At 38.4% G+C, this 13,523-nt stretch overlaps 1 protein-coding gene across 3 annotated transcripts in view; it reads right to left on the bottom strand.

The window, feature by feature from the left end:
- SLC25A21 (solute carrier family 25 member 21) overlaps positions 1 to 13,523 on the bottom strand; it is a 462,844-nt gene that overhangs the window by 125,791 nt on the left and 323,530 nt on the right. For all 3 annotated transcript variants that reach the window (XM_081155130.1, XM_081155129.1, XM_081155131.1), the window contains exon 3: positions 12,787 to 12,870. In XM_081155130.1, the coding sequence (XP_081011256.1) occupies positions 12,787 to 12,870 (84 nt within the window). The remainder of the gene's footprint in view (positions 1 to 12,786; positions 12,871 to 13,523) is intronic.

The following is a 13,523-nucleotide window of genomic DNA, read 5'->3' as shown; positions in this document are numbered from 1 at the left end:
ACAATATTCTTTTAATTTTGGTTCCTTTATAAATAGTGCCAACTTCTGGGAATTTTGTTACTTGGATTATAAAATGCACATTGACCTGTGAACTGAAATTTAAAGGAAACAAATTGGTAATGACACCAGAGCATGTTCTTTTTTTTTTTTTTTTTTTTTTTTAAGTTTTTATTGATTTTAGAAAGGGAGGGAGGGAGAGGGGGAGAGAGAGAGAGAGAAACATCAACTTGGGTATGTGTCCTGACCCAGAATTGAACCCTGTGACCTTTCGGTGCATGGGACATGCTCAACCAAAGAGCCACACCAGTCAAGGCTAGAGCATGTTCTTTTCTTTCATTTTGGTTCTTGATTCTTCTAATGTAAGAAAGACTTAATGTAAAGAAATCAAAGAATTCATTCATGTAACATAAACTGACAAACTCTCTTTAACAGTTTCCAAAGCTCATCTCACACTTTGTCTCATTTTTTTGTTACCACTGAGACTGTGTGTTAGGGATTTGTTTTCCTATGAGTTCTCTGTCTTCAAACAGAAGAATTATGAACATAGTGTTTATCAGCAGGAGAGCAAGGACACTGCATACAGCAGGCACCTGCTCTAGATCTTAGTGATCACATATTTCAACATACATAGCAATTAAAAGAGTTTTCACTCCTTCTGACAATTCACCAAAGGAATTTTAGTTAAATGCTTTATCTTGTGTTTCATGCTTCCTGGTTATTACCCAATACTCAAGTTGAGTTAGGCAAAGACATCTACAGGTCAAATAACTAAGTTTAGTTTATGCATTGAGCCTTAAACTTACACTGAATCCTGTAACTTCTTTTGAAGTCAGCTCTGTCCTAAGGATCATGGGCCTTTATCTTGGTCTCATGGGATGATGGTGCCATACTTCAAAATACATTTTAGTCCAATTTCACTTGCCCAAGATACCATTAAAAAATTATACCTTTGACCCTGGCCAATGTGGCTGTTGGTTGGGCATCATTCTGTGCACCAGGAGGTTGCCAATTCAATCTCCGGTCAGGGCACATGTCCAGGTTACAGGCTCGATCCTCAGTAGGTGGTGTGCAGGAGGCAGTCAATCGATATGCTCTCACATTGATGTTTCTTTCTCTCTCTCTCCCTCTCCCCTCTCTAAAAATCAATAAACTATTCTTTAAAAGAAATTATACCTTTGTATTCTGTGAGTGCTGGTCTTAGGATCCCATCTATTATTCTGGGAATCTAACTAAATTCTCTTCTGCTGTAGTTTTCTAGTTTGTAGAATGTAACCAACCACATCATCTCTTCCCTACCTCTCCCAAATGCTATTCTGCCAAATGAGATGAGATATGTGACTGCTTTGAATATGTAATAATGGAAAGAGTGTAAATCTCAGGTGTTGCTTCTATTATTACTAATATCACTGTTAAGTTATTGATAGAGTAGGGAACATGGTATAGGATGCAGAAGATTTCAGATGAGTCCCCACCCCAACAAATACCAGCTGTGAGATGCTGGGCAAGTCCTTTAATATTTTATCAATTTCTTGACTAGAAAACTAGAGTTAATACTCTCTACATTCCTACCTGCCAGCATTCTTGTAAGTATCAGGTGAGGAAACACATGTGGACACACTCTGTAAACAGTAAAGGGCTAAAATGGATAACAATGGTTCAGAATATAATCACTATTATAACAATAATGTCTGAATTTTCTCCTTTCCAAGGCCTGGAGGAAAGGTAAAGCTAACGTCATGAGACTAGACAAAAAATTCAGGATGAGCCATGATAGCAGTGTAACTAAGTGATTAAACAGATTCCTAAGCAGAACTTAGTAAAATTATCATAATTAATACTCATGGATTCTCCAATGGTATCTGACTCATGGGATTTACAAAGAAAATGTAGCCATCTAATCTCTAAGCAATTCAACTAGAATTTAAATACCCATATGTGTGAATGTGTATGTGTGTACATAACTTCTTATGAGACCTTTAATTTCTGAGGAAAATAAAATGAGATCAAATTTGCATATGGCCAGGAATAGAAGATCCTACCAAAAAGATAGTATATTGAATGATGTAATTCTACAAAATTAGAGACACTAGATGAAATCAATGATGAAGACAAAAGATTAACTCCTTTAACCTTGTCTATTTCAAATCATGCCTAAGGTACTTTCTATAATAAGAGAATTGGGGAAAGGTAGAAGAGTTTTTAGATTTTCTTTCTCATGTTCATCTGGAAATGTTCAGCTTAATCATCACTAGAAAAAGGACTTTGTTTTTGGTAAAGACATATTCTTTTCCCCGAGGTGACTGTGATTCTAGCCCATCAGAAATCCAGAATGACTCAAAATAAAAGCCTAAAATATTTCCAGTGGGATATCCCCCATTGACTATGGAATCTCCTCACCTCCCATTAACACTCCATAAAACATGGGGAATATCTGCTCCAGCTCTGAACTGAGACACAAACCTCCCCGAAAGACAACTACTTCCATCCAAACAACTGGTCCTCCCTTCCTCCTTGTCAGCACTGCAAGCGGAGAGAGGCTGTGTTTGGTCTCTTAATCAGGCCTTGCTGACGGGCTGACATCCCTGCAAACGTTTTCACTTACTCTTTGGCAACAGTTAAATCCTTGCCAAAGGCCAGTCAGTAATTCAGAAATCACTGTTAGTGAGGGGCTGGGGGAGTCGGAGTGTGACTGTCAGCTAGCAATCTGTGGTGATGACAGGAGGGAAATCTAGGAGCTGAAACCATTTTAAAGGTCACTCTGTGGGCAGAACTGAAGACCTCTGATTTAGAAAAGGAAACAGAACTCTGGGGCCTTGAAGCACCGAGGACACGGCTTTCTGAGCACTCTGGAAATTCATTATCCACTCCTTGGTTGTAAAAACTATTTACAGCCAACACAGCTTTAATCAAAAACTATTTGCCATAGTAGTGCTGTAAAATAATCTGATAAAACAGAAATGCCAAATCATGCACCAATAGTTTAATTGCCTGACTTAAAAAAATATTGGAATAAGCTACTGTCCATGCTTCTTCAATATTCTTCCTCCTTACCCTTCAGCCTTTCATTTTCAATTGTGAATTGCTAAATAATCAGAGTTTAAAGTTCTTAGCAACATAGCATACGCTTTCTGTGAAAAGCAATTATATATATCTTATGACTGAAAATTTGTGAGAATAATACACGAAAGCATTGATAAACCAGTTTTAAAAGGAACACAGATTATACAAGAAAAATAATAGTAAGCCCATGCCTGAATTGTGATCACCTATATTCTCTCTTCTCAAAACAGGAGAAGACTTGGAAGGAGAAATGGCTTCAGTCTACTGGACGCCGTACATGTTCTCCACCCAGGCCCCTCACGCTGAGACCTGCCAGACAGATTTGCTGTCGTTTATTCTCCAAATTCTCACCTTTTCTTTTCTTTCCTGGTTTCCTCTTTCTCCCCTAGCTAATGAGGACACTTGTGCCCTCATTCAGAAGCTTAGGTAGGCCAGGGCTGAACTCTGTAGTGTGGGAGCAAGTGCTTTCCTTCTCCTCCTCACATAACAAAGGAGCAGGGATGTAATGTATAGCATGGTGACTAGAGTTACCAATACTTTATTGTATCCTTGATAGTAATAAAGGGAGTAGATATTAAATGTTCTCACCACACACACACACACACACACACACACACACACACACACACAAAATGGTAATTATTTGAAGTGAAAGAGGTGTTGACCAACTCTGTTGTGGTAATTATTTCTCAATACAGAGTGTCCCAAAAAAATGTATACACACTTTAATAGCTGATAGCTCAATTTTGAAAATGAAATATATTTTAATGAACACTGCCTTTATAATTATTCAAATAGTGTATATACTTTTTTGGGATACCCTATATATGTGTGTGTATCAAATCATCACATTGTATGCCTTAAACTTACACAATGTTTTATGTCAATTATATTTCAATAAAGCTGGAAACGAAACAAAATGAGAGTACTCAAGGGAGGTCCAGTAGGTCCCAGGAAGGGCCTCTTTGGTAAAACAACAAAGAAGGGAGACAAGGTACTCAAGGCACCAGAAACTCATCACAGAAGCCACAGTGCACATTTGGCACCCACCGAAGAGTGAATTCACTTGGGCAAACCCGGCTTGCAAACCCAGTCAACAGCCAATGATCAACACACACTTGATGTACACTGCAGAATATCTGTTTAAGGTCCCGCGGTACATTCTGTAATTATGTACCGGAGTGAAAACTCCATTGTTTAAGGGGCAGTGAGTCCACAGTGACCCATGACTCAGCTGTATGTGAACTCCACTGGATCTATAGGCAGATAAGAGGGACCAGCCTCAGGATCCGGGGAACAGCAATGCTGAGAACCACTCGCTCACTTCAGTTTGAAAATGCAAGGTAGATGAGCTGGTTTCTGTTGGATGCTGAAGTGGGTAGAAAGAAAAAGCAGCAGTGACACCCCTGGGCCTTGTGAAGTTGGAACTTGGTTTAGGTTGTGCAGCTGCTGATTGCTCAAATAACCAACATAGCTGGCCGTGGGTTAGGATTAGCACACCCCTGCTTCTCCTCACTTCCATGTGACTACTTTCCAGAGACTACTTTACTCAGGGGAGTTTCTATAGGGGTCATTCTTTTTATTTTCAGAATGGTTTTCAAAATCACCTGGCCATGTTAAATTACACACACCACTTTTAAAAAAGTAGAGCCACTAAGACACCAAATTAAGCCAAAGATCTTAGAGCGATTTCACCTATAAAAAGAAAATGTCCAAATCTTACCAGGTTGTTGTTGATTTTGAGTTGTAGACGCCCCACTTCCTTTGTCTGCGTCAAAAGCCACTCATTCCCCTTCTTAATGAAAACAAGAGGGAGTGATTATACCTCCTGGGGCTGTGCCATTTATGCTGTCTGAAAGGCACTTGAATGAGTGGCACATTATCTCACACATCTGGAGTTTACCAAATTAGCCAATTATGCTGGAGCTCATAAAACTAGGCTTTAAATGTCATTTAACTAGAAAATATTATAATCACCAAGTGGTCTGATTGTAAGATGATACTTGGGGCAGCATCAGTGGTTACAGAAAACAAATCGTGAAACAAAACACAATTCAAATACCCCCCAAATGCAACCACATATTTTCTACTTTCTGAAGAACACCGTATTCCTGAAGGCACCAGCAATCAACATGTTTCTCATTTGAAACTAAGTTTAATCTGACCTAGTTGTTTCCTAGTTATTTGCCTTGGGCAAACCAATGCCCAAGAATTTTTCTCATAAGAAAGCTAAGGAGCATATGGGATGAGAGAAGACTGATGGAAAACCATGAACTTTTCAGAGGTATGGAGCTATCTGCAAGGGATGGAGCAATGATCAGAGTAAGTCTTGAGTTGTTAGAGGTTTGTGGTAATGCCCCAGAATCAACAAGATTTGGTTGACTGAACATGTACTGGCCTCTCAGAGCTTTCAGACTTCACTTGAAGGAGGAGATAAAAGCTACTCTGAATTGCTATGTGATTTGAGGGAAGGTATATATCAAAGGTATTTAAAAATTGGGGTTTCTCAGCCACTACTTCCACACTGTCAAAATAACAAAATTTGGTGTTTAGTAAAGGGTGGTATAGTGTAATGAAAAAATGGTCCCTCACTAATATCTGGGTGACTCTGGGCAAGTTATTTATTTCTCAGGTCTTCAGTTACCTCATACAAAAGACAGACATAATGATGCTGTGTTGAGTTGAGAACAATGCGGTGTTGAGAATAATGAATGAAAAAGTCCCAAGTATAGTGCCTGTATGTGGAGAAAATAAATATTAGTTTCTTGTCCTTACATACGTCACTAGACTAATCTTAAGTTCTGTTTAACACTTTATTTCAGGAAGAATGGCCACTAGGCACTTGCAGGGGAGGAAGAGGAAGAGGGTGGACAGTCCTGGTTTTTATTAGCATAGTTATAGTCCTCTCGCCCATCTGGGAACATCTCAGTCACTTGCTTTATTGCAAGGACAAGTAAGAAAGAGTCTAGAAAACATCCATGAGACACTCTGAGGCAAGCAGAAGTGAGGCACGATGCATGGACACACGGCAAACAGAGATACCAGCCACTCTTTCTTGGGAGAGTACAGAACAAACCTTATTGGTTTTAAAGGCACCTAATCAACCAAGATAAACCTTTGTGTCTTTTTGAGCTCACAATTAGAATAGATGGACCTGTTAGTTTATTTTTGTCAAACAAGAGAAAGATGAATCATGGTGATGATGGAGGTACTCTCAACAGTGACAAATTCCTTTCCTCTGAGTTCTCTCTTCTTTTTTAGAAAAAACAGTGATGGCCTCTTTGGTAAAAGCTAACTAAATATGGTGATTTATACTATAGAAATTCTTACTCAGAATTTGGAAAGTATTTGTTTCGGACTTAAGTTAATTTCACCTCTGTAAAGCTGGTGGAAAAACTATGTCTTTAATGAAAGTACAATGTACTTATGCTTTTAGAAGAAAAAGAACCTTAGGAACAGTAAGGGTTTTGGACGCTGCTCACTGAGTACTGTCTCTTGAAAACGTGAATTCTGGGCAGAGAGGTAGGAAAATGCATCTCTAAGAACCACCACTGCCCTTTCTTACAGAAGGAAGTGGGGTGTCTGTGCATATTCTAAGTGTCTTAACAAAGTTTACTGTTTTCAAACAACAGAAAAGGACTAGCTTTCAAGACCTTTAAATTGGGGGAGATAGAAAAAAAACCAAGAGCTACGAATTCTCTTAAGTATGCTAAGAGTCAAATGGATTAGTGCGATGTTCCTTGCAGACCACATACCGAACTGGCCTCTCTGCACCTGAGTGAGAAAATCTTTTGTACTCTAAAAGCTAATAAGAAAATCAAGAGGAACTACTTTTGCTAGGAAAAAAATTAAACACAGTATGTGTTTAAAGGTTTCTTTTCTACTTTTTTTTTAACCTAGGGCGATGAAATGCTCTTACTCTGTATCAAAAATAACAGGCAGCTTTTTCTTTTACAAATATTTCCATCTCTAGGAGTGGAGCATTCTGGCTTTTGGCTAACAACATGTCCAGATCTAACGGCAGTACAGAAAGAATGTCAATTTGCTCTAGAAGCAATTAGATGTACACTGTAGGAAAAAGCCAATTTTACTATGCAAGGACCACACATCAAGTATGTTTGTTTTAGTACTTGATATCAAAGCAGAAACATCAAATTCTTCCTAAAACACACATGAAATGAAGAGCCCGGTGAAGGAACTCCCACATCCAATTCAGAGATATCTGTTACAGTTTATAGAACTTGGCAAAGCTGACACTACTGTTTTACTGGAACGGGACATATTTATCGATTATGTAATACACTATGACTTCTTTATATATATATTTTGGGTAAAATGAACCTAGTTTTGATCTTAATTGTTATGGAACAGGTACACTGTCAATGTATGGCACTTAGGTATCACACCACCAGTGTAACAGCAAGAACTTGCCGATCTATGTCACTAGGGGACCTCCAAATATTAATCAGGCACCAAGATCATTATCGTAACTTCAGAGGGGGTGGTCTATAGCAAGAATTATCATTTCTGTTTCATTTTGCATCATTATGATGTTGGTGTGCCGACATTGATTCATTTGTTAATTGCACACTTACTCTCTCTACTCAGTGCCAAATACAGGCATCAGGAATACAGAGCGAAATGAGACATGCCCCCTAGGGAAATACATTCTTAGGGTGGGGAGGGGAGACAGAAAGTGAGCACAATAAATCAGGGTGATGCACACTATATTTTATATAGCATATGTATATAAAGAAAGCAAGACCCATAGAGTAAGCATGTGGTAGAGACAAGATGATCAGAGAGGGTGAAACCTGAGGGCACCCTGGAATGAACAGCAGTAGTTTCTTGTGCGGATTAAGGGGTTGATCCTCCAGGAATAAGGAAGAGCATGCAAAGCCATGAGAGTGTGAGATACCAGAGGCTGAAACATTTGCTATTCCTAGAGCAGATCTGTGTGTGAGAAATGAGCCTGGAGAAGAAGGGATGTTGTATTAGAAGGGCTCTGCACACCATTATAGAGTTTAACTTTATACTGCAGGGCATATCTTTACATATTCCTCAAATACTCTAATGATAAAATAATGAAAACAGTAAGATACTGACATAGAGATAAATTAGTGAGACAGAACAGGAAATGAAGGAACAGAATAGAAAAATTAGATAATATGTGAACGTTTAATACATGAAAAAACTAACACTTCCATTTAGTGAGTAAAGGATAGATTTTCAACAAGTGGTGTTTAGACAACTGACTAACCATTTGAAAATAAAATTCAATTCCTATCTACCACACTGAACATGAAAAAAAATTCTTATGTAGATTAAAGAGTTAAGTGTAAAAAGTACCATAAAAAAATGCTTATAATCTTGGGATTAGGGGATGTCTTTCTTTTTAAATTTGACATCAAGATCAGATATAACAAAATAAAACAGACAGGTATAATCACAAAATCACAATCTTTAAAAAGTACAAACGTTTGAAAGGTATAAAGCATTACATAGTTGTAAGGCAAATGATAAGTTAGATAAAATATTTACATTCTATGTAATAGTCAAGAGATTAGCACCTATAACAATATACTGAACTCCTACAAATCAATAAAAAAATCTAATCTAAGAAAAATGGGCAAAGGGCATAAATAAGCAATTCATAAAATAAATGATACTTCATGATATAAAAGTATTCTCAATTCCCATTACATCATGGGAATACTACTAAAATAGTTTTGTTTTTCACCTATTAGGTTATAAACAAGAGATGCATGTGAGTGACAGATATCCCAAATAATGGTTAATAATGTCCAGCATTTGAGAGGGTGTGAAAAATAAGAACTCTTAAACACTAAAGGTGTAAAATTGTAACATCTGATTCTGTAAATTCATAACTTTATTTTGTAGAAATATATACATATGTACACAAATAGGCAAAACTAGTATAAGAATATTTATTGTACTGTTGCTTATAATAGTGAAAATCTGAAAACAACCTAATGTTTCACAAAAAGGATTAATTTAATAAATTGCAGCAGGTAGATAAATAAATTACTATGCTATTGTTAAAAAGAATGTGCTGGACTTCCAGTCAAGATGGTGGCATCTCCCACAACCACATCAAAATTTACAACTAAAATACAGAAAAACCACCATCTAGAACCACCTGAAATCTAAAGGCACAGAAGTCCTACAACCAGGGAATTAAAGAAGCAGCACATGGAGACTGGTAAGAAGGGTGGAAACGCAGGGCTGAATTGTGGAATAGGTTGGTCCCACACCCACATGTGGTAGTTTAAAATCAGGAGTGATATCTTGGCTGTAGAGGTCCCCCCTGGGGATCAAGGGGTTCCCCCTGAGGAGCCAGGGGTCCCAGCCACACATCAGACCCCCAGCCTAGGGTTCCAGTGCCAGGAAGAGAAGTCCCCACAACTCCTGGTTGTAAAAAACAGGGGGAATGTGGCTGAGGCTGCTGGCCCCAGGCAGATCCTCTTAAAGGGCCCACATATGGACTTACTCAGACTCACTTCCTCTGAGCTCCAGCAATGGGGCAGCAGCTTGAAAGGAACCTAGACCATTCAGGAAGGACCTAACTTGTCTGGATTTAGGGTGAGAGCTCCAGGGGCAGCTTTCTCTCAGACAGAAGTGTTGGCAGAGGCCATTGCTCCTTTGACAAAGCCCTCCCTGCCACAGAGCCCACAGGAGGCACCATATCTGAATCTCCATTGACCTGGCTCACACTTTTTGCCCTGCCCTGTAGGATGAGACCCCACCCTCCTTGCGAGGTCATCCAAGCCATTTCCAGTGACTTTTCCAAACAACTAGCCTCTCTTGTCTCATGCTTCAAACCTTCCTAAAATCTCTCAAACAAGCAGCAACTGCATCAGCATGCCCTGTACCTCTCAATAAGTGGCCCCAGGCCCAGCCCTAGCAGCACCCCCCTGCCAGTTCACAGCTTGGCCTCTCCTGGGTACCTCCAAGCTCAACACAAGTAGCAGCCATTTGCAGATTGCTCTGTAGCTCATACTGGGTGGCCCTGGGCAGGGCACAGGCAGAAGCTGACTCTGCACCTCCCAGGAGGCCGAGAGCCAGTGCACTTCATGGTTAGCTTCGACCACGCTGGAATACAACCTTACCACCTCCACGAGTGACACACTAAAGGGGTAGACTTGGTGAGCACCAAAGCCACACTGAAGCAAGTCCTGCTCCATAGGGTTGGCTCCTGCACAGCAGCTCTTCTGCTGTAGTTGCAGCCGATCCTCACAACTGATTAGCCTGGGAATCATTTCCTCCGGGTGACGCCAAAATAAATTAGGGCTCAACTACCATAGGACAGTGCGAACAGCTTACACAGGGGTGCCCCTGGAGTACCCAGCTCAGGTAACTGGGGAGGTTGAGCTATTGGACCCTACAGGACACCTACTACACAAGGCTGCTCTACCAAGTACGGGAGACATAGCAGATCTACCTAATACCTAGAAACAAACACAGGGAAGCAGCCAAAATGTGAAGACAAAGAAACATGTCACAAATGAAAGAGCAGGAGAAATCTCCAGAAAAAGAACTAAATGAAATGGAAGCAAGCAAACTACCAGATATAGAGTTCAAAACAATGGTTATAAGGATGCTCAAGGAGTTTACTGATAATTTTAAGAAACATCAACAACATAAAAAAGGACCAGTCAGAAATGAAGGATACACTAACAGAAATAAAGAATAATTTGCAGGGGATCAACAGTAGAGGACAATGAGAATCAAGTCAAGAATTTGGAATATAAGGAAGCAAAAACCAACCAATCATAACAGCAATAAGAAAAGAGAATCCAAAAATATGAAGATAGTGTAAGGAGCTTCTGGGACAACTTCAAGCAATATTTGCATCATGGGGATACCAGAAGGAGAAGAGAGGGAGTGAAATTTTGAAAATTTATTTGAAAAAGTAATGACAGAAAACTTCCCTAATCTGGTGAAGGAAATAGACACACAAGTCCAGGAAGCACAGAGAGTCCCAAACAAGATGAATTCAAAGGGGCCCACACCAACACACATCATAATGAAAATGCCAAAGGTTAAAGACAAAGAGAAGACTCTTAAAAGCAGCAAGAGAAAAGCAATTCGTTACCTACAAGGAAGCTCCCATAAGACCGTCAGCTGATTTCTCAACAGAAACCTTGCAGGCCAGAAGGGAGTGGCAAGAAACATTCAAAGTGCTGAAAAGCAAGGACCTACAACCAAGATTACGCTACTCAGCAAAGCTATCACTGAGAACTGAAGGTGAGATGAAGAGCTGCCCAGAGAAGAAAAAGCTAAAGGAGTTCATCACCACCAAACTAGTATTATGTGAAATATTAAAGGGTTTTCTTTAAGAAAAAGGAGGAAGAGGAGAAGGAGGAGGAGGAGGAGGAGAAGAAAGATCAAGAATATGAACAATAAAATGGCCATAAATACATATCTATCAACAATTGAATCTAAAAATAAAAATAAACAAACAAAACAGAAACAGACTCATAGATACACAGAACATTTTGAAGGTTGCCAGATGAGAGGGGGTATGAGGGGTGGGTGAGAAGGTGAAGGGATTAAAAAGTACAAATGAGTAGTTATAGGGTAGTCATGGGAGTGTAAAGTACAGCATAGAGAATATAGTCAATAATATTCTAATAACTATGTATGGTGTCCAATGGGTATGAGATTTTTTGGAATGATCACTTAATAAGTTTTATAATGTCTAATCACTGGGGTGTACACCTGAAACTAATATAATATTGTATATCAACTCTAACCGAAAAAATAAAAAATAATGATTAAAAAAAGAATATACTGTCATGGGAAGATGTCTATGATATATATTTAACTGAAATAAGCAATTAGCAGAACAGTATCCACAGTGCAATCTGCCAAGAGAGGTAGTGAACTACAGCAGTTAGGAGCACAGGCTTTGAGCTCAAGCAGACCTAGATTTGAGTCCCTAATCTATCTACTGCTTACCAGACATGTGAAAATTACTAACTTTTCTGAGTCTTGGTTTCTTCATGTGTCCACCTGGAACGGATCCTAATAGGATCTACCTCACGATGTTGTAAGGAGAATTCCTAATACATAGTGAGGCTAAATATACTAGTTATTATTATTACTGTTTTTGTATTACATTTTTGTATAATTATTTTCAACCAATTCTCTTATGAAAACAACTCAAAAAGCAAATTGAATAACCTTTGGAAGATTGTGCTGGATAAAGTCTTTAATAGAATCTATATATCAAATACAGTTTTAACTTATATAACCAAAATATTCTCTTTATTTGTTCATCTAATAAGATAATAAATTTGACACAGCAATTTCTGACATAGATCAGTCTTGATTGAATATTTGTAGCCACAATGCAAACAAGGGCCACATTTGGGCAACATACTTAAGAATCAAAATAAGAAACTGTTGTGTTACATTTACATAGACCTAGTTATTGAGAACTCTAAAAAGCCTTCATGGCACAAATTAGAAATTGTCCTCTAGTCATCAAACTAATTATTAATATTCTTTTTATGGTAGTTTCTATTGTATATACATTTAATTTTCAATCATATCAAGAATGACATAAAAACGTAAGGAGGCACTCCTTTAAACATTTTCCCCTAATAAGACTAGGAAAATATCTCATTCAAAATGAGAAAATGTGTTATGCAGTAATATATTTAAATACTTATATCAACATATATAAAGAGCCATACATACCCTTCTGTTTGGAAAATTGTTCGAAAGCTGTCTCCTAAGCTTTTATAACTGTTTGGATCAGTTGAACATCTCTGAATCTGGAACCTAAAAGCAAAATAAATTTAAAAATCCAAGTTACTAATTTTGCCAAATGGTTTTTCTCATTTTTCAAAGCCTTAGGAAACTCAACTTTTTCGGGTTAATCCAAAATATTCTTTTTTTTGTTATAGATTTTATTGATTTATTTTTATATAGCCTTTACCTTATTTTTGTAACCTTTAAAATTATTATATTTCTCTGTACTTTATTAGAAACTTGTAGAAAGGGTTTTCCCCCAGTCTGTTGGTTAGCCAGACAGATGCACCCTGAGGCATTTATGCTTTTTACTTTTGTGAAAAGCATACACAGATGTCATCGATTGTTTTAATGTGTAATTCAGAAATCTGAAGATGCATATGAAACAAAGCAGCTCTATTTCTTATCTTAATTAGTGCTCTTTGATGGTAATTTAATACAAAGGTTAAAAATACAGAGCAGCTAATATGGCCTAACTTTGATCCTGATTGTGAGTTTGGAATTCATTTTGGCAGACAGGAGCCTGTGCTTGGAGCGAGAGTGGTGCTGTATTGTGATACAGTTTGCTCTCGCTACTTCATGACGGAGCAGTTGGTCACTGAGGGTAGCTCAGGCTGCCTGGATCTTTACAGAAATACAATGCTCTGCATACAATTGGTGCTCCATAAAAATGTGTCCCATTT

Source organism: Miniopterus schreibersii, assembly GCF_964146895.1.
Source record: "Miniopterus schreibersii genome assembly, chromosome: 1".
Taxonomy (NCBI): Eukaryota; Metazoa; Chordata; class Mammalia; order Chiroptera; family Miniopteridae; genus Miniopterus; species Miniopterus schreibersii.
The sequence above is the reverse complement of the archived record's forward strand: the minus strand, read 5'-3'. Positions and strand labels throughout refer to the sequence as shown.